This window comes from Clarias gariepinus, chromosome 2, assembly GCF_024256425.1.
Source record: "Clarias gariepinus isolate MV-2021 ecotype Netherlands chromosome 2, CGAR_prim_01v2, whole genome shotgun sequence".
In the NCBI taxonomy this organism is placed as follows: Eukaryota; Metazoa; Chordata; class Actinopteri; order Siluriformes; family Clariidae; genus Clarias; species Clarias gariepinus.
Window position 1 is genome coordinate 36,944,924 of NC_071101.1, and position 25,985 is coordinate 36,970,908.

The 25,985-nt window shown below is 40.9% G+C and overlaps 1 protein-coding gene across 1 annotated transcript; it reads left to right on the forward strand.

The window, feature by feature from the left end:
- The first annotated feature begins 1,355 nt into the window (after positions 1-1,355).
- Positions 1,356-25,073, forward strand: cad (carbamoyl-phosphate synthetase 2, aspartate transcarbamylase, and dihydroorotase). The gene is made up of 43 exons (XM_053478965.1): positions 1,356-1,805; positions 4,899-5,038; positions 5,136-5,265; positions 5,998-6,140; positions 6,279-6,420; positions 6,565-6,736; positions 7,467-7,652; positions 7,738-7,847; positions 7,962-8,104; positions 8,227-8,358; positions 10,241-10,474; positions 10,585-10,806; positions 10,894-11,082; positions 11,249-11,373; positions 11,455-11,588; positions 11,730-11,842; positions 11,940-12,190; positions 12,276-12,522; positions 13,221-13,319; positions 13,630-13,854; positions 13,962-14,144; positions 14,250-14,468; positions 14,654-14,821; positions 15,759-15,941; positions 16,044-16,148; positions 16,274-16,516; positions 17,012-17,093; positions 18,490-18,656; positions 18,777-18,941; positions 19,051-19,182; positions 19,268-19,469; positions 19,585-19,775; positions 19,882-20,022; positions 20,139-20,234; positions 20,341-20,476; positions 21,294-21,460; positions 21,693-21,767; positions 22,360-22,572; positions 23,094-23,219; positions 23,445-23,600; positions 23,688-23,789; positions 23,879-23,973; positions 24,657-25,073. Exons 1-43 carry the CDS (start codon positions 1,712-1,714, stop codon positions 24,754-24,756), a joined length of 6,678 nt encoding a protein of 2,225 aa, XP_053334940.1. The 5' UTR covers positions 1,356-1,711; the 3' UTR covers positions 24,757-25,073.
- The last annotated feature ends 912 nt before the right edge of the window (positions 25,074-25,985 follow it).

A 25,985-nucleotide genomic window follows, 5' to 3' on the forward strand; every position in this document is an offset into this window, starting at 1 on the left:
AATGCAGGTTAGCTCTGGATCAGGCTTAAATAAATCTGACCGATTGCAGATTAACTCTGGATTAAGGGTAAATAAATCAGTCAGTATGCAGGTTAATTTTGTATTAGACTTAATCCAAAGTCTTAATCCAAAATAAACCTCACAGAATACATTTTAACTCTAAATTGGAGTTAAATGAACAAGACAGAATGCAGGTTAACTCTGGATTAACCTTAAATAAACACAATACAGATTAATTCTGTATTAGGCTTTAATAAAGCTGTCGGTTTGTAGGTTAACTCTGGATTAGAGTTCAATAACCTTGACAGAATGCAGATTAGCGCTGGATTATAGTTAAATAAACCTGTCAGTATGTAGATTAACTCTGGATTAATCTTAAATTAACCTTACAGAATGCTGGTTAACTCTGGATTAAGAAATAAACCCAACAGAATGCTTGACAGAATGCAGATTAACGCTGGATTAAGGTTAAATAAAGGTGTTGGTATGTAGGTTACCTCTGGATTAGAGGTTCAATAAACCTGACAGAATGCAGATTAGCACTAGATTAGAGTTAAATAAACTTGTTAGTATGTTGATTAACTCTGGAATAACCTTAAATAAACCTGAGAGAATATAGATTAACACTGGATTAGGATCAATAAACCTGTCAGAATGCAGATTAACTCTGGATTAGTTTTAAATGAACCTGACTGAATGCAGATTAAATCTGGATTAAGGTTAAAGAAACCTGACAGAATACAGGTTTACATTGCCATAGTAATTGTCATAGTAACTGACCCTGACTAGCTCTGATCTTGGTCTCTGGAATAAAATCAATCTAGAGCTGTCATATCTGGGTTGAAGTCTAAACGGGCTTTTTGGACTATTCCTCTGGACTTTGGAGCAGGATTACACAAGCAGTGGAGCAGTAACGAGTGCAACCTGTCCCACAGGTTATTTGATAGGCTGTTTGACTCTCTACCCCTCCAGTACCTGTTGGTGCGCAAACATGCATTACCTCATAAATTTCCATTGGCTACAAAACTGAAAAAAAAAGAAAACGATCATTATTAGAATTAGTCGTAGTACTAATGTTTAGTTATTTGCATTTACTTTTCTGTAAGTGCACTTTAAAAGTCAAAAACTTTCCCATGCATCTGTATAGACTATTTTTTTTACAACAAAAACCTTATGGGAAACAGGACAAACTTTATCCGCGTGTCACGAGTGGTGTAAAAGAAGTACATTTAAGGGGAATGAATGGTTGTCCTGTCTCCTTAAATCACAAAACCGTTTTATTGAACTATTTACTTTGATCCACTTCCTGGTTCAATACGTCACACGCGCCCATCAGCCGTAGGCCCCGCCCCACACAGCAGCGGTATCTGGCTTCCTGTACGTGAAGCAGAGCTGTACATGTGGCTTTCTCTTGTACAGACCGGCGTGAATTTACAGCGTTACTTTCCCTTAGGGGCGTCTCACTGGACTAACAGGGCTTCTAGGTTAAGTGGAAGAAGGCGTATGTGTGTATGTGCGTATGTGTAAGGGAAACCTGAGTGTAGCCATTACTGCTCTGCTCTCACGTGGCTCCATCCTCGACCTGGAAGTAGCCATCTCTCCTCTCCTCTCCTCTCCTCTTCTCTCCTCTCGTCAGAAGGGGAATCGGGGCTATCTCGATCACATTTGATCTAGGCGTCTTTCCTGTAGCAGGGCTTCAGTTGATGTGAACATGTCGACCACAATGGCATCTCTGATCCTGGAGGATGGGAGCACGTTTAAAGGCCGCCTTTTTGGAGCCAATATTTCAGTATCTGGTGAAGTTGGTAAGTCATTCCTTAGTGAACTTACTCTCGTGTTCCACGTGTCTGCATTTCAGCTTAAACTTTCAGACTATTTCCTGGACTGTATACAGTAAACATTACCTGATTTGCCCCTGCTCAGGGTTACAGGGCATCTGTCTCATAAGACCTCTTTACACACAGGACAGTTGTCCTCTGTTCCTCTGGAAGTGTAAACTTAGTCTGCTCAAGCACAGCTCTAGCAAACTCTCAAAAGTCTCCATGTGTAGAGGAAATCAACACACTTCTTTTTACAACCTTTATTTACAAAACATTCTCTAGATGATTGCCACATGGTTTCTTTGTAAAAAACACACACACAATCTTACAATACAATGAGCTTGAGTTAACACATCAGGTGCATTCCTTTAAATGATAGTTGTGCTGAAATTTCTCTCCGGGTACATAAATGACCTTCAAGTGTAAAGATCACGCAGGATTAGATCACGCAGGATTAGATCACGCAGGATTAGATCATGCAGGGTTAGATCACGGGATCTTAATGCATGCTCCACAGGGAACAGTGACCATCTGTGATCTGGGAAACTCTAAACCTTTTTACCTTTGCTAAACAGAATTGCAATTCTCGATATCCATAAAGATCCATAATGCAATTCTTGCTGGTCAAATCTCAGCCGACACATCACTTTCTATCAGTTTTTCCCCCTTAGTGCCTGCAAAAGTATCACCCCCTCCCCCCCAACTCATAGTTTTACTAGAGGTGGGAATCACCAGGGGCTCTTGATACGATAATATCAAATTGGCACCAATGAATTGTAATATTTATTGCAATTCTGTTAAAATCATCATCTTATAAATATCCTGATCTGATGTGTATATATTTTTATATCTATATAATAATAGTTTATTACAGTTAAACTTACCAAATAATTTGCTCCTCCTACACAGTTTGTGTAGTTCAGAGAGCACCACCAAAATTATTAGTCAATCCTTTATCTGTAATATTTTCCCACCTTAAAAAGCAAAATATATAAATAAAAAATAAATCAGATTATGAAATCCTAACGATACAAAACTGAATCAATTTTTGCCCCCCTTATCTCTGTCTAGTACAGAGTCTAGTACACTGTCTAGTATGCCTTTACACATTTCACATCTTTCAAACTGCTTTCACATCAAACTGCTTTAATAGACTTTTTAATGCTAATGGAAAATGATGGATAAGCTGTGCACACACATTTACAGACAAATTTTGGAGAGAGACAGGGAAAATGCAGAATGTGTAAAATACTTTAGTCATCACAGTTTAGAGGGTTGTGTTAAAACGTGTGTCAAATCATAATGTGATTCACATAACAGTTTCAGCTTAAAAATCTCATAACAGATATAGAGCATTAAGGTAGGCCAGTCAGGGTAGGAAAGCAGAAGTCAGGATCATCAGCATCTTATTAGGTATCAGAGGGGGGTGGGGGAATCAAGAAAAAGACTGAGAGCAGGATATTAAGCATGCTCTTTAATTATAATGGTTTATTAGGATATGACAGCTATAACAGCATGCCTAAAAGAGAACAACAGATGGTAACAAGCATTAGAGCATGCTGGAACATGAAGCGGCCAGCCACTCCACCATACCTGAGAAAACGTGAGAATGAGAGAGGCAATAGCTTCCAGACATCCTGGTTTACATGAGGTCTTCACTCTTTAAACCCCGTGGATCGGACGCTCAAATGCTTGGCTAAATGATAAGGTTTTTAACCTAAATTATATTGTTTCTGGGTCCTAACTTCCTGGTGCCTCTGTTGGCAAATTGGCGAGCCTCGCCCCATCCTTGCTCTGAAAGGGCTAGGCCTTCCTTTGAACCTTTGTGTATACTATAACATAATTGGTTCACCTGTTTAACAGCTTGTGTTTTTTTATCCGCTTGTAATTTCTACTTGTCTGATTGTTAGTTTTTAATTGGCCCTGTCCAAACTTTTTTGGAGGTTATTGTAGTCACCAGATTTGAAAAGATTCATATTTGTAACATGCAATTAAATTCACATAATAAATCAACAAATAATCTGGTGTTTAAATATAGTACAAGGTGAATATGACTCTTTATCTTCATTGCCATTTTCCATACGGTCACAACTTTTTGAAATTGGGGTGTTGTATGAAATTGTAGGTGCTAATAATGATACGGCACCTTTTGATCGGAGCAGACATCAAATAGTCAGGATATTTGTGCGATTGCGTTTGGGCACTGCAAACTATTTGCCTCCACCTGTAGCATCTATTAGTACAGACTGTATTACAGAACATTAATAGTTTTGCATCAATAATATAGTAATAAATATATGTCAGTGCGATAAACACCCGTAGCTGTCTTTTAGTGTCGTAGAATAGACAGTTAGCTTAGGATGGAGGGCAGGAAGAACCAGACTTGCCTCTTGAGTCCTCTTTAAGGATTATGAACAGCAATAGAAGTATCAATTGCAGCTGGTCCATTTTAAAGAAACCTATAGTTTAAAAAAAAAAAACCTGTATGCACCTATTTAAGTAGGACAAGTTCAAGCCTTAAAAATCGAGCCAGTTATGTGTAAACTCTTGTGGAATCTTGATAACACAGGATTTTGTAAAGTTTGCAGATCAAAGGTTCTGCTGCATTCAGCAAGTGACACTAATCAATGTAATCAAACTTCTCTGCTTTCTCCACTACCTCCTCACACAGTGGTCAAAGGTCTAATAAGCGGAATTGGTAAAGTAATCAAGGATTTCAGCACATGCATTAAACGTTATGTGAGATGACCTTTGTTATGTTAAAAACAAAGCCTTTGTGGGATTCACTGTTACATAATTCTGTTAAGGAGTTCCGATCCTGTTGTCGGATACTGATACTGATTTGTAAACAGTAAAAGTCATAAGTATAAATTCTGTTAGCTTTGGTGCTGACCAGAATAACGTGTTGTAGAGACGCATGTCGGAATTTTATACAATCTCTACAGGAGTCACAGTAATTTCAGATATTAAATGTTGTATTAATGGAGATTGTTGTGTCTTGAAGCAAAACCGTAAAGCTCCATGCATTCTTCTAACATGCCATAGTTATATTTCTCACATTATTATTTTTATGTTCAGTTTTCCAGACAGGAATGGTGGGCTATCCGGAGGCTTTGACTGACCCCTCATATAAAGCTCAGATACTTACTTTAACATACCCACTGATTGGGAATTATGGTGTACCCAATGATGCCAGTGGTGAATTCGACTTGAGCAAGGTACCTAACAAGTGCTTACCATCATTATATCGATCGTCTGGTATCATTTTTGTTGCTTAATTCCTTATTCTGCCATGACTCCAATGTGCCGTTTTAGTGGTTTGAATCCGCGAGGATCCATGCAGCTGCTCTTATAGTCGGGGAAGTGTCTCAGAATCCCAGCCACTGGAGCTCAAACAAGTCTCTAGACACGTGGCTGAGAGAGCAGGGGATCCCTGGGCTAGAGGGTAAGATGCTGTTTAAACTTTTGATGTATCTGTATAGAACCTAATATAGTGGTGCCTCGCCATGTGAACAGAAGAAATTGCGAATTTTTGCCTTAAGAATAAAAATTTTCATCATACGAGCCACCGAGCCTCTTGTGCATGCTTTCGGTCGTGCATACTTCCGTTAGCCATTTAAACTTATTTGCGTTAGTGAAAAGCCAAGCAAAGCTATTTTCCTTTTTTTTTTTTTTTTTGGCATTTTTTATATTTTGCGCAAGATTTAGTAAAGATGTTATCAAGGACGGTAGCAAGAAGAAAACAGGGCCGCTTTCAGTTAGTTTTTAAAGCAGTTGTGCCAAGAGGAATCATAAATTAAGGTTAAGTGAGGTTTAATTTTTATTTATTTAATATTTTACTTCATTTACATGTATTTTTTTTAATGTTTTGATTGTTTTTATGTGCACAAATATTATAATAGTGTTGAAAATTGGTAATGTTGGTACTATTTTTTGGGGTGACTTGAACAGATTAACTTTATTTATAGATATGGGGAAAATGCATTTCGCAAAATTAAATTTCTCCTTAAGAACTCGTCTCTGGAATTGATTAAATTTATACTGAGGTACTACTTTATATAAATATGGGGGACATTTAAGTCAAACCAAGACCAATTGTTAACCTAATTTTTTAAACAATCTATTATAAATGCGTGTGATCTTCACTTTAGTGTTTTTATTTATGTAAAAAAAACAGGAGTTGACACACGTGCCTTGACCAAAAAGATCCGGGAGAAAGGAACCATGCTTGGGAAACTTGTAGTGGAGGGAACCTCAGCTGACAGCGTCCCGTTTGACAATCCTGATACACGGAACCTGGTCAAAGAAGTTTCTCTAAAAGTAAGTTTTGAGATATGTGTGTATAATATATTATCTTTATTATTGGTCTGTGTGTGTGTGTGTGTGTGTATATTATAAATGGTAATTAACTTTCTGTCCAGGTTTATTACTTAGATGTTTGTTTGTTTTTTTCTGTAGGAACCCAGGGTTTTCAATGCAGATGGTAGTGTAAGGATCCTTGTGTTGGACTGTGGCATTAAGTACAATCAGATCCGGTGCTTGTGTGAGAGAGGTGCACAGGTGACAGTAGTGCCATGGGATTACCCTCTGAATGCTGATGGTGAGCAGGGAAATGAATAGAAGAATGAAAGAAGTATCATGATCTAGTATTCCTAGCATTTTATATAAACCGTGCTTTCATTTCAGTTACAACCTGTATCATTATTTGTTTGTGATTTCCTGCTCGGTCCTTGTGTTTCTTCAGATTTCGATGGCCTGTTTATCAGTAACGGACCCGGTGACCCTAACTATTGCCAGGAGGCTATAGAAAACCTCAAGAAGATTGTGTGTGTGGAAAACCCCAAACCTGTGTTTGGAATTTGCTTGGGTCATCAGTTGCTGTCACTGGTTATTGGAGCGAAAACATACAAAATGAAGTAAGTGTGTGTTGTTTCTTTGCTTCGCTAATGATTTATGATGTTGATTGAGTCGTTAAATACTGACTCGACAGCAGGGTTGGTGTTCAGTTGTTTGTCGTGAATACAGTAGCATGTAAAAGTGCAATCACAGCTTCCTCGTTACGCGTCTGATTGATAAGCAGAATCAGATAGCGAGCCGTCACTGAGGTTTGGATAAATTACTGCTGTCGTAATTACCCCTTAAGGCCAATGGTGTCTTTTGATGCAGGACTACAGCTTCAAGAGGAGTACAAAACACACTAGCTTACTTACTAGCACCCGATCTTTCCCAGGCTCTGATCATGTTCCCTTGGGAACACTTTTGTTGTTGAAGTAACTTTTTGTGCTGAGCAATACAGTTTTAACTGGCTTCCTCATTGCTGAGATTGTGTTGGTGTTCTTTTCCTGGTCCATGCTCAAGGCCAGTTTACATGCCGGTCTTCTTCTTTCAGGGCGCGCTTGGTGTTAGAAAAATGCATGACTCTGATTGGTTTATTAAAATAAAGGCTGTGATGTTGTTTGTTATTCATATGTGAAATTGTAATGACATTTCCCTAACATTGCCTGCATTTGGAGTCGTATTAGTCTTTCCCAGTGCTCCTGAGGGCAATGCGGTAGAATTTGTTATAAAATACAAATGTTTCACTAAACACGTACAGATGGTCGCAATGTGTTACATGCTTGATATGTTGTCTTCTGTTTGGTCTAGATACGGGAATCGTGGACATAACCAGCCTTGCATCCATAAAGATACAGAGCGTTGCTTCATCACATCTCAGAACCATGGATTTGCAGTGGATCCTAAGACCCTCCCAAACGACTGGGATGTTCTCTTCACCAATGCTAATGATCACACCAATGAAGGCATTGTGCACAACTCCAAACCTCTGTTCAGGTACTTAATCCTGCAGTGTGTTTGTGTGTGCTGTTTGCGAATAGCGTTGTCAGTGGATGTTCATTTAGTTTTTACTTTTTCGCAGTGTACAGTTCCATCCTGAGCACATGGCTGGACCTACTGACTTGGTGAGTCTTTTCGATGTTTTCCTGGAGCTCATCCGAGATGCCAAAGAGGGCAAAGCCGGCAAGACAGGTGACGTTTGTGTAGAAAAGTGTTGACTGGATGAAGACTTTAAGAATGGATGTAATTCCTGTAATATTTATAACTCCTTAACAATCACTAATGGACCTTCGTACATTTGTGTAGTGAAGGAAAGGCTGACTGAGCATCTTACCTTCCCTGGATCTCCGAAGCCAGAGGACTTTGTTCGTCCTCGCAAAGTGCTCATTCTGGGCTCTGGAGGACTGTCTATAGGACAGGCTGGAGAATTTGATTATTCTGGCTCTCAGGTAGTAACTCACTGGAAAGCCACTTTAGTACTTTAGTATCACACCAGCAGATGATGATGATGATGATGATGATATACAGTGAATACATTGTGTTCTATCTTTCTTGTGTTTCCCCTAATAAGGCCATTAAAGCGCTCAAAGAAGAGAACATCCAGACTATTCTCATCAACCCTAACATTGCCACGGTGCAGACATCCAAAGGCCTGGCTGACAAAGTCTACTTCCTTCCTATTACACCAGAGTATGTCACACAGGTAATATCTAAAAGAAAATAATAATCATCACAATCACTGACCAAGTAATGCAGATCTAGATGGTGTGGCTTCTTTCAGCCGTTCCTCTATTGCTCATTTTAGGATTTTTAAATTGTATGGGGTTTTTTTTAGGCTGTATTCGACTTTTTTCTCCTTACCATGACATTAAACAGAGAGCTCGAAACATCACACAGCTGTCAGGCATTTTGGATGCTCATCAATCACATCAAAAGCATTTCAGGTTGCCAATTTACAAAACTGCTTGCATATCTGAAGATATATGTATGTGTATTAAATTTCAGATCAATCTGATTTATTAATCCAAAGTTATTGGAACTGAAATATGAACGTTATCATTATTAACTTCTGTAACACTCCAGTATAATTACGTCTCTGGCGATGATAACGGTTTTTAAACAGTATGTTCCTTGAAATTGAGGGAAATGTAGCCTTTGTTCACCAGATGGCACCTCATATAATAATCATTTCCAATAATTTCCTAAATAAGCTAAACATTTCACAAGTATTTACTTTGTTCATACAGCTCTATACATGTTATTTGTTGATTTGGCACTTGTTTCACTTTGATCTGATCAATTTTATTTTACAGTTTACTTTCCATTGTTTAAAGTGTGGATAAAAGCGAGAGATATGCTTGTGTGTAAGTGAAAAAGCATGACTGGAGCCGGCTTTTGGTCAGTGTGAGTAAGATCACACCTGTTACTAGCATGTCTGTACAGGTCAGGTTTCATGCTGACAGCTCAGTGTTAACAGTTCCCTGTCAAACGCCTGCTGAAACATGATTGGTTAATGGCGGCCTTGTTTCTTTGTTTGTTACATTGTTTATCTGTTTACAAAAATCAATGGATTTAAAATTTCAGCATGCTTAGAAACAGTTATCTGAACTTAACTCCATAAATTGAATGCTTATAACCAAGCACTGCAAAAATCACCAGGATTTCTTAGCATCTGGTAGCCATATTGTTTACAAGTCTCACCATAATCAGGGAAATGAATAATGTGGAAGGAATCTGGCTGATGCCATTGACCATGACTTAATGGCCAAAAAGTGTACGAGTGCACTGTATCGCCACCAAGAGGCAGAGTTGTTTGACTCCATTTTTCCAAGTCATGGTACAGTAAATGTTCCTACTGACCAGTTTTGGCTGCCTGATTTGTTCTTCTAAAGACAGATAATCATAATTTTAATTAATACACACGCACGCACCATGATGCAAAACAGACTGGAGTTTCTTTTACAGACTTCTTTGAGTCATTATTGATGTGTGTTGTCATGAAGACAAGACCGCAGTTTGATGTCAATCTAGAACCCTGGCATCTCTGCTCAATAATAAACCAACTTTAAAGGTTTCCTGATACAATGTAGCCAATTTGAAATGTGTTAATAAAAATGAAAAGGCGTCTGGATGTCTTGATGGATCCACCTCGGAAACATTGTTCAGGATTGGAGCTCGGAAGCGGCGCGGGCACTTTTGGAATGGAGTGTATCGTTAGAATGTTTTTTTGTTTTTTTCCCACAAAACCAGTGCATGCATAACTTCAAGCATACTTCTACCCTTAATAGTAAATGCATGTGTGTGTGTATGTGTGTGTACAGGTGGGAGGTTTTAGATTATTATGTGTGTTTTTTTTTTAGATAATTTAAATAATAATTTTGTTCAAGGTGCATGTTCTCCTCAGTGGATTTTAGTAACACTATCAAGCACAATCATCTCCAGAATTCTGTATTAGCTTAAAAATGTATACATCATTTTTTTCCAGTGCCGAACTTAAATTGAAAAAGCCATGGCGGTGTTCTTTCATGGCAGGTTTTGAGGAAATATAGAGTATGAAATGGTGTAATGTTATGGTTCTGATCCAGGTGATCAAGAACGAGCGCCCTGATGGAGTGCTGCTGGCGTTCGGCGGTCAGACAGCTCTAAACTGTGGAGTGGAACTGACTAAGCAGGGCATTCTGGAGAAGTATAACGTCAGAGTTTTGGGAACCCCAGTGGCCTCAATTGAGATGACTGAGGATAGGAAGATCTTTGTGGAGAAGATGGAGGAGATTAACGAGCATGTCGCACCAAGCGAGGCGGCTATGTCTGTGGAACAGGTCAGTCTTATGCACCATATGACTTTTCCTTCCCAGTGTTTTCACATGGCCTGGAAAGATTTTTTTTTTCCTTAAGGTGGTAATCCACTGAACTCTTGCTTTATGTGCAGGCATTAGCTGCTGCTGAGAGACTTGGCTATCCAGTCCTGATCCGCTCAGCCTTTGCGCTGGGTGGCCTGGGCTCTGGTTTTGCCAACAGCAAAGAAGAGTTGATGACTCTGGTTACGCAAGCATTTGCGCACACGTCTCAAGTCCTGGTGGACAAGTCGCTCAAGGGCTGGAAGGAAATCGAGTATGAAATTGTCCGAGACGCTTACGACAACTGCATCACGGTATTACCCAGCCACTGTTTTTATGTATTTTGATAATAACATTTATGAAGTTCAACAGCATGACCATGTCACACTTCATACTTTCAGGTATGTAACATGGAGAACATCGACCCGCTTGGAATCCACACCGGCGAGTCTATAGTCGTGGCTCCTAGCCAGACCCTGAACGATTACGAGTACAACATGCTGAGGAGCACCTCCATCAAGGTCATCCGGCACCTGGGGATCGTCGGCGAGTGCAACATCCAGTACGCCGTCAACCCAGAATCTGAGCAAGTAAGAGAATATCTGACGATTCTGATGATCGATGCATCCACTGATGCATTTTCAGTGCAGTTTTCCTTGTACCCTTTTAGCCTTGCTCTGATTTCTTTAACCACCTTCGCCCAGTCACATTTGGAGAACCATGAAAAATAAAATAAAATTCATATGTGTCTTGCAGTACTACATCATCGAGGTGAACGCCCGTCTCTCGCGGAGCTCGGCTCTGGCTAGTAAGGCCACAGGATACCCGCTGGCCTATGTCGCAGCCAAGCTTGGTCTAGGAATCCCCCTCCCTGTCCTCAAGTAAGTACTTACTTATTAACAAAGAAGAAGAGGAGAGAGTAGTATAGTCTTTCAGTTCTTCATCAGGTTTCTTTTTTCCAGAAACTCAGTGACGAACTCCACAACTGCAAACTTTGAGCCAAGTCTTGACTACTGTGTGGTGAAGATCCCTCGCTGGGACTTGAGCAAGTTCCTTAGGGTTAGCACTAAAATCGGCAGCTCCATGAAGAGTGTCGGTAAGACCCCCTTCAAGTCGTTGTAAAAGTTATAGTTGGCAATATTTTTTTTTCCTGGTGTTAATAGTGCACATCATATCTAGAATTTATAGCCAAAGAAGTAAATTGATAAAATACCTCTTTCTCTTTTTTCTTTCCCAGGAGAGGTGATGGCCATCGGGCGAAACTTTGAGGAGGCTTTTCAAAAGGCTCTCAGGATGGTAGATGAGAACTGTGTTGGGTTTGAGCATACCATCAAACCAGTTTCTGAACAGGTTAGCTCTAAAAATTAGAATATAAGATTGCATTATTATTCTGTATCACAGGTCCATGTACTCAAAAGCTCAAACGGTCTCTTCTTCACTTCATCAGGAGCTCCAGATTCCCACAGACAAGCGGATCTTCGTCCTGGCAGCAGCACTGTACGCCAACTACAGCATAGATCGGCTGTACGAACTGACCAAAATTGATCGCTGGTTCCTGTACAAAATGAAAAACATCATCGATCACGCGAAGCTTCTGGAGACGTATAATCAGGACGAAAGCACAATGCCCCCTATGGTGATGAGGAGAGCGAAGCAGTTGGGCTTCTCAGACAAGCAGATCGCTCTGTCTGTGCAAAGGTATGTATCGAGTCCCGCTCGACGGATTGGATTCTCTCTGGTCACTTCTGGTGTGTGCAGTGTTGATTTCTTTCCTGGTCTTCAGTACCGAGTTGGCCGTCAGGAAGCTGAGGCATGACTGGAAGATTTTGCCCATAGTGAAGCAGATCGACACAGTGGCTGCTGAGTGGCCTGCCCACACCAACTACCTCTACATGACTTATCATGGCATGGAGAGCGATGTAACCTTCGGGGAGCCTCACGTCATGGTGATCGGTTCTGGTGTGTACCGCATCGGCAGCAGCGTGGAATTCGACTGGTGCGCCGTGGGCTGCATTAATAAGCTCAGGAAGGTGAGACTATGCTAGGCTTGTGGGCACTCCAGCAAGGTTGTGCCATGCATTTATTTATTTATTTATTTTTGGGGGGAGGGACATTTTTGAACAACTAATCATACATGAATGCCTGCTAGTATCATTCTAGCTTTAAGTTATTGTGTTTGTCCGTTGCAATGTATTTTTCGGAGACCTAGCAACCCCATACACTAGAAGATTAACGTTTAATTACACGTTTACATCTTGGGTTGCAAATTTTGCATGTTTTTCATAACTGATAGTTAAATGTGCTGACAATCAAGAATCAATAAACAAGATGCACATTGTTTCAGCTACACAATCCTAACACGTTAGTTATATTAGAGAAATTTATGAAACAGTTTAAACAAAAAAACAAAAATGCATAAATTATACTTTGACTTGCTCAGACTCTCTTTCGAATTCTCGCTCGCTTTATCCTTACAAGGGTTGCCAGATCACAACGTAAACAAACAATTAGGTGAAAGGTAATGAAAACTCTGATTAAAATATATAAACAGCCCAAATAATATTCGTACAAGAAATCAGTGTAGCTCAACTAATTATGTTCCCTTTTCACAAAAATTTGCCTAATATTTATTACTCGCTCAAAGACAATTTCTTCCAACCAAATGTACCATAATTACCAAATATATCATATCAGATTTTAATTTAATGTTCTTTGTTTTCTTTTTCAGATGGGTTACAAAACGATAATGGTTAACTACAACCCCGAAACAGTTAGCACAGACTATGATATGTGCGACAGGCTCTATTTTGAAGAGATCTCTTTTGAGGTGAGTGTTCAGTGTGCTTGGTACAAGGCGTGTTCAAGTCAAACCTGGACTGTATTGATTGTGCAGAATAACAGATCACGGTAATAAGAGGGTAGAAACTGACTTGAACACCCCTCAGATGTAATGGTAATGGATAGAGGAATGTCATCATGCAATGAATAAACCTTATGGTACATGTTTAAATGCATTTCTAGGTCACCAGATAAAGCATGTAGGAATCAGTAAACATTGTTTAAAGGCATTTGTTTCTTCAGCTGTTGGTAAGACTGTGTTTACTGTTTCCTCATTAACACTGTGACTTGAATTACAGGTGGTGATGGACATTTATGAGATGGAGAACCCTGAGGGAGTGATTCTGTCCATGGGAGGCCAGCTCCCTAACAACATCGCCATGTCTTTGCACAGACAGCAGTGCCGCATCCTGGGCACCTCGCCTGAGTTTATCGACTCGGCCGAGAACCGTTTTAAATTTTCTAGGATGCTGGACACCATTGGAATCAGCCAGCCACGCTGGAAAGAGCTGTCTGATACAGAGGTGCTTTAAAATACAACATTTGAAGTCCTCGCCTTCACTTGCTTGATTTAGTTGTGGTCAAAGTTGTTTAGCAATATTGACCCTGATGTTCTTTCTCCTGTGTATAGTCAGCCATGCAGTTTTGTGAGACAGTGGGCTACCCGTGCCTAGTCAGGCCATCTTACGTGCTCAGCGGAGCTGCCATGAACGTGGCGTACTCCGATAGCGACCTGGAGAAGTACCTGAGCAGTGCTGTTGCTGTGTCTAAAGAGCACCCTGTTGTTATCTCCAAATTCATCCAGGAGGCCAAGGTGAGATGTTCCACCACACCTGTAGGTTTGCCATTGGTGATGGTTGTCATTTTGAGCTCAGAACCGTTTAATATTTTTGTAAATCCCTCTCATTTCGTGTTGCAGGAGATCGACGTGGACGCTGTAGCATGTGACGGCACGGTCATCGCCATCGCCATCTCCGAGCACGTTGAGAACGCCGGAGTGCATTCTGGGGATGCTACGCTGGTTACACCACCGCAGGACATCAACCAGAAGACCATGGAGCGCATTAAAATGATTGTTCATGCCATCGGTCAGGAGCTCCAAGTCACAGGACCATTTAACTTGCAGCTTATAGCGAAGGTGACTTTATCTGCGTACAAGATGATTTTTTTTATTTTTTTTGTTAGTTTTTTTGGTCATGTGTTTTCTAATCAATTTGTCTCCAAATTGTGGAGATTTAAAGACAACTTGCAGACTTCTTTAAAACTTTATGATGATGGGGTCATTCATGTTGTTTTTATCTCTGCTTGTGTGTACTATCTCAGGATGACCAGTTGAAAGTGATCGAGTGCAACGTCAGAGTGTCCCGCTCCTTTCCATTTGTCTCTAAGACACTTGGTGTGGATCTTGTGGCTTTGGCGACAGAGGTCATCATGGGAAAGGAGGTGGAGGCTGTGGGACTCATGATGGGGAAAGGCATTGTGGGAGTCAAGGTAATACGCCACTGGGGTCGAGAAGCAGTGTCAGGCTCAAGGGGAAAAACATAAATGGGACAGCATTTCAGTCAGAAACATTCAGACATATACCAGTACAAGTGAGGAAGATGTTCGAGTTCAAGGAACACAGCCCTTGCTAGCCCTTCTTTAGAGCGAAAGAAGGCTAGGAAAGCAGGTAACTTATCAGGGCTATTTACTGTAGAGCTGAGTAGAGTTGCAAAATTAGTATGAGAGTCACTTAAGATCTTTGAGATCCAAATATTACCTGCTTGTCCTTACTATTCTTATATGCAAAATGTTGCTCATTTTCATAAAGGGTGCCAATAGTTTTAGAGCACATTGTAGTCTTGTGGTCTGCGCTGTGTGATGCTGAGTAGTAGTCAGAGGTGAAAGGTAACTGAGTACATTTGCTTTGTTACTTTACATAAGAACCTCTTTTACCTATTTGCACTTGAGTAGTTTTACTGGAGGATGTGTTTTACTTTTACTCCACCACATCCTACGGCTAATGTATGTACTCCTACTTGACTACATTTCCGCATGGTTTTTGTGACATACGGTAACTACAGTGGTGTGTAGTATTTAAAGCATAATTGCATGACTTGGCTTTCCTTCAAGACGCAGAGAAGAGAAAAGGGAGAGAGAATTTTTTAACTATAAAACAAGTGTTACTGTGAGCTAATACAAGCCCTGTATTTTTATACTTAATTAAATTATAGGGTGAATACCTTCTGTACTTTTACTCAAGTACACAATCAAATGCAGGAATTCTACTTTTACTTGAGTAATATGTGCCTTAGGGAATCTCCACTTTTACTCACGTACAGGATTTGTATACTTCATAGCTTCATAGGCTTTGCTTGTGCATGTAGATTATTGATATCAGGGTAAGGTTTTAATTAAGTGTGTGTGTATGTGATCATTTCTCTGAAAGGTCCCACAGTTCTCTTTCTCTCGTCTGGCTGGAGCTGACGTGGTGCTGGGTGTAGAAATGACCAGCACCGGGGAGGTGGCCTGCTTCGGTGAGAACCGTTATGAGGCGTACCTGAAGGCCATGCTCAGCACAGGGTTCAAAATCCCCAAGAAAAACATTCTCCTGTCCATCGGCAGCTACAAGGTATTACAGTCGCCTTTCAGTACTGACTGGTCAAACAGTCATTTGAGAATCGAATGAGTACTCAATTAATCATTTGTTGTTCGTCTGTCACATTACTTTCAGAATAAAAGTGAGCTGCTGCCTACGATTCAGGCTTTGGAGAGTCTTGGCTATAACCTGTATGCCAGCTTGGGCACTGCTGACTTCTACACCGAACATGGCATCAAAGTATGGCACGATCATTATTTATTTATTTATTTGTTTATTTATCTGCTGTATTTACGTAGAGGTTTAGCATTTAGTTAGAGCTGAATAACTGAAGCGATGACGTTATGTGTACTGTACCTGTGTAGGTAATGGCTGTAGACTGGCCCTTTGAAGAGGAAAATGATTACCCCAATAAGGACAAGCAGAGAAACATCATGGACTACCTGGAGGAGAACCACTTCGACATGGTGATTAACCTGTCCATGAGGAACGCGGGCGGCCGGCGTCTGTCCTCTTTTGTCACTAAAGGATACCGTACACGCCGCATGGCTGTGGACTACTCTGTACCCCTGATCATCGATATTAAGTGCACCAAGTTGTTTGTTCAGGTGAGACCCTGCTTACAGTCTAACTTTATTAGAAAATGTTGGTTTCCTTCAGATTTTTGCTAATTGTTTGATTGTTACGCTGACGTAGGGAAGAACTCTGGGACTGAGCCTTCTTCTTTGTCTTTCGGCTGTTCCCTTTCAGGGGTCGCCACAGCGAATCATCTGCCTCTATCTAACCCTAACCTCTGCATCTTCTTCTCTCACACCAACTAACTTCATGTGCTCTCTCACTGCATCCATAAATCTTCTTTTTGGTCTTCCTCTAGACCTCCTGCCTGGCAGTTCCAACCTCAGCATCCTTCTACCGATATATTCACCATCTCTCCTCTGAACATGTCCAAACCAACTCAATCTGGCCTCTCTGACTTTATCTCCAAAACATGTAACATGACATGTTGCAACAAAACATACTCTGATGAACTCATTCTTGATCCTATCCATCCTTGTCACTCCCAAGGGACTGAGACTATAATGGTGTTTTAATTTCCGATGCAGGCATTGAGACAGATCGGACAAGCTCCTCCGATCAAGACTCACGTCGACAGCATGACCTCCCAGAAGCTGATCCGTTTACCTGGTAATCAGCAATCCTTCTCTAGCACACAAGCGCAGCAGAATTCTTATTTATTTATTTATTCATTAATCAGTTTTGCTAATGATTAGTTGTTAATCGATTAATTGCCGTTTTTTGCCTCTGAGATTTTATTATTATTTAAAGTGTATTAACTGATTACGTTTTGAAACATAATGCTTCATAACTCGTATATGATTAGACGTGAGCACACTGAGCGGTGGCGGCTCAACAACAGCCCAACCTGATGGAGCTGGGGCTTGAACTGCCAACCTTCCCATCAGTAACTCAGAGCCCTAACACATGGAGTCAATACGTGTGCGGTGACGGCTCAGTGTGTTAACCCTGTCTTTAACCCTGCCTGCCCCATGGGTATAATGACTGACCCGCGCGCTAACAAGAAGCTTGGATATGCAAAAAATAAAGAATTTTACTGTGCAGTAATGTATATGTTACAAATACAGGCTGTACAACGAAGTATATATAATTATATCTCAATTTGTACACCATAAGAGGGCACACCTGCAGTATAAAGTTTAACAAGATGAAGGTATTGACATTCTTTATGCCAGTTCAAGTAGTCAGGCTGTTCACGGTTGAGCGGGCATTGTTGCTAAATTGGACGGTTTCCTGGTAACTGGGAGGATTTATCTCATCTTATTCAGCTAATTTTAACAAAAGTTTTTACCTTTTAAGTTTAGTTGTTTTATTTCCAGTTGTATTTTTCCAAGTGGGTGGGTTTTCAGCACTGCCTAGCTATTTTTACAATGTGACCTGGCAACCCAGAGCACTCACTCATCTTCTATACCGCTTTATCCTGTATTCAGGATCACGGGGGGCCTGGAGCCTATGCCAGGAAGCTTAGGGCATGAGGCAGAGCGCACACACACACACACACACACACACTCATTCACAAAGTATGGGCAATTTGAGAACACCAATTAGCCTAACCTGCATATCTTTGGACTGTGTGAGGAAACCGGAGTACCCGGAGGAAACCCACCAAGCACGGTGAGAACATGCAAACTCCATGCACACAGGGACGGGAATCAAGCCTGGCTGGGAATCGAAGCCGGACCATGGAGGTGCTCCGTGCCGCCTCAACCCAGAGCAATCAAGCAAGACCTTTTTTTCTTTCAAAAAGAAACAAAATATAGAACGTCCCAAAATAAATAACGGCACACGGTGAAAGTAAAACTGTGCTTCACCTTATGATGGTTACATTTTTAAATAAATCTATGGGTCATGTGTATAACTGTGTGGATTGATTAGTACAGATCATGGATCAAGTACAGTCTTCTGCATCACTCGTTTTTTATTTTTCTGTAACTATTCTGTTTGTTAAAACTGTTAGAGTTTCATAAGTTTTTCATGCGTAACTCATTTATTCTTGTTCCTGTAGGTCTTATTGATGTGCACGTACACTTGCGGGAACCTGGTGCCACCCACAAGGAAGATTTCTCCTCGGGCACAGCCGCTGCCCTGGCAGGAGGCATTACCATGGTGTGTGCCATGCCGAACACCAACCCCGCTGTGATCGACCCCAACTCTCTAGCCATGGTCCAGAAGGTAACGTCACCCCCAAACAGGAGCCTCTAGCAATCCTTTAGGATATATTTTACATGTCCATTGCTTTTAAATGCAGTCCAGTGTTATTTTTGCCTCATATTGCTTCATCTGTCTGAGTAGCTAGCGAAGGCAGGGTGTCGCTGTGACTACGCTCTGTACGTGGGAGCAGTTTCAGACAACGCCACTATCCTGCCGTCCATCGCAAACGCCACAGCTGGTCTAAAGATGTACTTGAATGATACTTTCTCCACGTTAAAAATGGACAACGTTTCTTTGTGGATGGAGGTGAGAAGTTTAACACACATCTCTGGATTTAGTAGTAGTGAAAACCCCTAGTGCATTAATATGGTCATGTCCCTAGCACAAGATGGACTAATGATCGTTTTCAATGCAGCATTTTGAAAAGTGGCCGAAGCACTTACCCATCGTGGCTCATGCAGAGAAGCAAACCGTGGCTGCCATCTTGATGGTAGCTCAGCTCTACCAGAGACCTGTTCACATTTGCCATATTGCCAGAAAAGAGGAGGTAAGACGACAAGCTGCAGAAGACACGATTTAGTCTTAACATCAGACACCTGAACACACCTCGTGTTTTTTTTTTCCCTCCCTAGATTCTAATTATCCGAGCTGCAAAGCAGAAAGGCATCCAGGTGACGTGTGAAGTAGCGCCTCATCACCTCTTCCTGTGTGAAGACAACGTGCCCGTTCTAGGGGACGGCAGGGCACAGGTGCGTCCCATGCTGGGCACCCGAGAGGACATGGAGGCGCTGTGGGAAAATCTGGATATCATTGACTGTTTTGCAACCGATCACGGTAAGCGTTATGTCCTACTGAATGAAATAGATTACAGGAAAATGATATCTTGATCGACTCCTAATTTGGGCAAAGCGTTGCTGCTCCAGTTTTATGCGTATTCATCCACCTGTAGCCCCTCACTCAGTGGAGGAGAAGGACAGTGACAAGCCTCCCCCGGGCTACCCGGGCCTGGAGACAATGTTGCCGCTGCTGCTCACCGCCGTCAGCGAGGGCCGTCTCACCGTTGATGACATCATCAAACGGCTTTACGAGAACCCAGCGCGGATTTTCTCTCTTCCTCCTCAGGAGAATACCTACGTGGAGGTCTGTAGTTGAGATTCTGAAAAAATCTATATAATCCTTACATTATTATAACGTATTATTATAACATTATATGTGCCTACTGTTTGTAACTTGATATAATTCCTAGGTGGATTTGGAGCAAGAGTGGATCATCCCCAAGCACATGCAGTTCACCAAGTCCAAGTGGACTCCCTTCGAGGGTATGAGGGTGAAGGGTAAAGTCATGCGAGTTGTCCTGAGAGGGGAGCTAGCCTACATTGATGGACAGGTGAACACTGGATTTCCTTTATTATTCTTAGGTGGATGATGGCTACGCTCATTTTTGTTTTTTTGTTTCTACATCATCAGTGTACCCACCTTCGTTCTGTGTAACACTTTTTTTAGGTACTGGTACCTCCTGGTTATGGTGAGGATGTGAAGACAAGGCCAGCAGTCCCAAAGCTGCCATCAGTCCCAGAAATACCCAAGGATGTCCCGAAGGTAGCGCTTAATTCACTGCTTTAGTATTCAGCATGTACTTTTTTTCATGCACATCTTTTGGAGCATCGCACTAATGCCTTTGTTTGTGTATGTGTGTGTTACCCAGACTCCTGAACATCATAGACAAACGACTCCAGGTGAAACCCTACGCGCTCGGGCTGCGAGTCCACGGAGATCGGCTGTGGACCGGTTCATGCTCCCTCCACGAGTCCACCACACTTCGGATCCCGGTCTGCCACCAGGTGCTAATTAGAGCTTCGTTGGTTTAAGTTCATTATAGGAGCTTTGCACTTCTACAAGAAGTGTTCAAGTCAAACTGGGACTGATGAAGTTTCTGGTGAATGACGACGTAAAACTGCTCGATATTTACAGAAGGATATTTATGATCATGAGTCTCTTCGCCACAGTAAAACATTTAAACTGTGCAAACATTTTAAAGGAGGCTGTAGGTCTGTGAATGATGATCCTGACTGAGGTGGCTCAGAGCCCACTGTAATCATTCTCGTCAACATTCAACGAATGGAACACCTGCTCGTTGAAAATCAACAGATAGCTTGTCGCAACCTTGCGGAAGAGACGGAACTGTACACACAATCATTTACAGTCATTCCAAGTCATTTCCTTGTGTTGGGTCCATTAAAGGCCATCAAGATGTAAAACAGACACTTTATAAAGGTCATTGCTCTCATAACTGTGTTCTGTTATTCTGCACAATCAGAAGTCCCAGTTTGACTTGAACACATCTCGTAATATGACTGTTGCACTTTCAGAGTCTGATATGGGGGGTAACAATATTCATGCATCATAGTCCAGTAGAATCATTCCTTTTTTCACGAGTGTTATTATCGTCTAGTTTACTCAGCTCTCTCCGAAACATTAATAATAATAATAAAAACAGTGATTCTTTTAAGAAACTGTATTTGTGCTGGTTTGCACACGTGTATTAAATTCACACTTCATTTAAAACATGTCCTCCATGTGGCTAGAGTTTAATTGTCTGTACATTTTCAGGAGGACGTTTCAGACATGTATTTGTTTTGTTTTTTTCCTCTCTCTCAGAATTGTCCACTGTTGCAGAGTCGTGCGCACACCCGCCTCCACTAGCCAGAATTCTCTCACCACAGACCAGCCAGTCTCCAGCCGTGTCTCACCTCCAGACCTCGCCTCTGCTTCATCCTTTAGTCGGTCAGCACATCCTTTCTGCACGCCAGTTTACCAAGGAGCAGGTACACACGCTTTTACACATACTGTGCTGCAGATTGGAAAGTTTGTGTCCTGTTTAGTAGACCAAGTATATCGTGCATCCAGTCAGATAAGAATATATGGAATTAGAGCATGTGGGATTACACACTCATATTCTTAGGAGTAGGAAATAACAGGTTGTTTGAGATGTCTAATAATAATGATAATAATAATAATAATTGATTATAACAATAACACTCCCGCTTATGATTTCAGATGTCCCATTTGTTCAACGTGGCTCACACACTTCGTTTAATGGTTCAGAAAGAGAGAAGCCTGGACATCTTGAAGGTAAAGGCGTAAAGCAACTTGTTGATCACATATAATGGAATAAATATGCTCCACAAGAGGGCGCTATTGGCAATGCATCACTAGAGTTCTCACCAGTATCTGATGGAGATGGTGGAGGTTGCGTAACAGTGTTCGGTGAAACAGAAGGGGAAAAATCTCCATAAATGTACTTGACGTTTATGCTATGAGTAGTGTCGCCAGATCCCATGCATCACATTCACGTCATGCAGATGCCTACTGTAAATGATAAGTCACAAACTAAGCTAGTCACATACTCCGTCTTTTATTCATGAGCTTTGGTGATTCATGCCAAGAATATTGGACTTTTAATATAAGTGGAACTAACATTCCTAGTGACTTACAGACTTCAGCTGGGTTTTACACACACACAAACGCACGCACGCACACACACACTCATGAAATGGTTTACTAAAAACAGAATCAAGAATGATGTAACCGATTTGCTTGATCATGAGCTGGCATGATGCTTTTACTAGTTTTTAATAAGCCCTTTATGAGGCATAATAAGTCATGTTTGACTTGCACACACACACAATCCTGCCTGACTGATGTGGTGTTTTGTTCGTCCTAGGGGAAGGTTATGGCCTCCATGTTCTACGAGGTGAGCACTCGGACCAGCAGCTCATTCTCCGCGGCGATGCAGAGGCTCGGCGGCTCCGTCGTGCACTTTTGCGAGTCCACGTCCTCCACGCAGAAGGGCGAGTCCCTGGCCGACTCCGTGCAGACCATGAGCTGCTACGCCGACGTGATCGTGCTCCGTCATCCGGTCCCTGGAGCTGTCGAGGTGGGCTTCTTTATTAGCATCATTTCTTGTCTTTTACCTTTTTCTGTTGTAGAGCCCGTGGGGTTCCTGTTCTGTTTTCGTAATGTCTGTGAATCAGTGTTTAAAATTCCTGGAAGGATGATACGTCAAGAATGAGTGTTCAAATGTCTTTTTGAAATTTCCTTTTCAAAAGCAAATAAACTGATTGAAATTAATCTAGAGAGGATCAAAGCCACAAAGAGGCCAGATGTCTGAAATAGTTTTCCTCTAATAGCTTCTTTTCTGATTGAAGTATATCATGCATACATATTTCTAACAGATGGCAGAGACAGTGTCACTCTTAGTTTGTTTAAAGGTCCTTTATGTTTTTTGGTCGTATGCATATGTACACTTGACGCAAATCTAAATGTTTAAAGGTGATCAAAAAATTGTTCTTTGCACAATAGCTGCCCTTTAAAATATGCACATCTGTAGGGTTTTTTGTTTTGTTTTGGAAAGCAGAACTAAATGAGCCATTCTGCTTTTGATTTCCTCCCTTCTAGACAGCCTCAAAGCATTGCCGGAGGCCGGTGATAAACGCCGGCGACGGTGTTGGGGAGCACCCCACTCAGGCCCTGCTGGATATCTTTACCATCCGAGAAGAGCTCGGCACCGTCAACGGCATGACGGTAGGTCCACAGTGTTACACTCCAGTTTTGATTTCCATTAAAAAAAAAATTATAACTCCGCCTTAGTGCTTTAGAAAGTCTTTTTTTTGTTCTAATAAATGTAGTGCACAAACATAAGCACGAATGTTCTGGACGATCTGTTCCTTTTTTTTTTCTTTTTTTTTTTTTTCTTTTTTTTTTTTGGCAAAACACTTTGTACATCTGTTCAACTTTTCATTGTTACAGATCACGATGGTGGGCGATCTGAAGCATGGCAGGACCGTGCATTCCTTAGCCAGACTTCTCACCCAGTATCGCATCACCCTGCGCTATGTGTCCCCAAAAAACCTCAGCATGCCCCACGAGATCGTCGACTTTGTTGCATCCAAAGGCATAAAGCAGGTGCATATGCATTATCTAAAATCTTCTAGAGTTTGTGCTTTCTGTTTTTGTAAATGACTTACAGAATATTATTTTTTCCCAACTCAGGAGGAGTTCAGCAGTATTGAAGAGGCCCTTCCTGATACCGACGTCCTTTACATAACACGAATTCAGAAGGAACGGTTCGCCTCCGAGGAGGAATACAAAGCAGTAAGGCATTGCACTTCCATGCGCCATCAATTTCTTGATTTATTCTATAGGCATGTGTTTTCATTTTGTTCATTTTCCAATTTTTTTAGTGCTTCGGGAAATGCATCTTGACTCCTCACATCATGACGGGAGCCAAGAGAAAAATGGTTGTCATGCATCCACTTCCAAGAGTTAACGAAATCAGGTATGCTGCATACTGTCTGCTTAAAGTCTATCACATTCATCACATCACATCTGATGTATAGTAGATAGCAGTTTTGCCCGTTTTCGCATTACTTTTGGTACAGCACATGTCTGTGTGTGTGTATAATATAATATAATATAATGTATAAATTATCAATCATATCATGAGCAATATATCCGCATTCACACACAACTATAGATATTGCTTTTTTAATCAGTAGTTTATTTCAGTTGCATATTCATTGTGCCCCTAGGAAACATATTTTCTTAATTAAATGCAAAATGTAAATCATGTGTGTATTAGATTTTTTTTCCTTTTGCCATCATTTTATTTCAAATATATTTAAAATAACATTATCCTCTGTTACCATGGGAAATAAACGACACGACACTTTCAACACAAAACAGCAGATGGTTGCCGAACTTATATGGATATAAATGGATATATAGATATAATCAAAATGTTAAAGTGTTTTTATACAGTATAGATATAACCCACTATATTATTGAACACAATTAGAGACATAACCATAACTTCTAAATGTTTCTCTCTACACACACACCCAAAAAACTCTGTGAAAGGGTGCCAATAATTCTCTAAGCCTCTGTTTCCAATTATGCACATACAGTACATCGTAGCATCAATAATGAAGTAATAAAATGACCCTGTTCTTGTTCCTGCAGTGTGGAAGTGGACACAGACCCTCGTGCTGCTTATTTCCGTCAGGCTGAGAACGGGATGTACATCCGCATGGCACTCCTAGCCACCCTGCTCGGTCGCTGAAAAGGATTCAGAGCCGAGTGGACGAAGGAATCACCTCTAAAATTAAAGTCCTTCTGGAAGAAAACTCATTGCTATATTATTATTGATTTAGTAGTTAATATCACACACACACACACACACACAGTATCAGAAGCAGCATACATCTAATGACCTACTTACAAAATTTAAAAAAATAACAAGTTACCAGAGCTTAGCAACATGCATAAGTAAACAGTACAATAATAGCACATCATTTATTCTGTAAAAGGGTTGTGAAAGGGTGATCATGGGAACAGCTGGTTTCTATTTTTTGATAATAAAACTAATTTTCAATATCACTCAGCATTCCTTGTTTTCTTCTGACCTTAAATCAATAATTCACGAACTTTGTACTAAAATTCAGAAATAAGGTAAACATAAACATCACGTCTAGACATTTGTTTATCGTCTCATTTCGTTTATTAAAAGGTGCGTTTACTTTCAAAAGGCACCGTAAAGTTTTTGCCTCTATGCAAAGTCTTTGAGGTTTGAGGTTATTACTTAATTTCAAGTTACCACTAAAACATTTCACACCTGCTTGATTGATTCATTTCTTAAGGAATATGGTTTATTATATTAAATAAGAATTTGTTCTGGGTGGAAACTTCGCTCGCCTCTATTTAACTATTAAACTACTAACTATTTAAACTGAAGCAAGATCTTTAATGAGTTGCAGGTGAGCTGTATTTTCCACCTCATTCTTACTTAAAAAAATGTTGGTCAACTTTCCAGGAGAAATGTGGTCAGAAAAACATCATGAATGAGCAAGATGGGAGATCACTTACACTTGTGAAAAGGTTACACTGCAGAAATGGCCAGAATAAATCAGAGCTATGTTTAGTAATGACAGTAAGAGCGTTTCCACCCACACAATGTGACAAGAACTCAAAGAATTTGGATTAAACTGATTTAAACGGTGGTCAAAAGGAAACCACTTGTTAGTGAGACTCATCAGATAAAATGGCTTTACAGTAGTTTGCTAGGGAGCATAAAGATTGGACTGGTAGCAATGGAAAAGTGTAATGTAGGCTGACGCCCGTGTCCAGGGCGAAGGGCGTGTCGGGGTAAGAAGTACATGAAGTAATGTGTACAAGCCTCTGGTCAGGTCTAGGCTCAGCAACGTTATGTGACAATAAAATAAAGTCAGCTGATGACCTGCATGTACTGATCAGTTTATCCCTAAGTTGGGGAGTTTTCCTTTCTCAATGGCA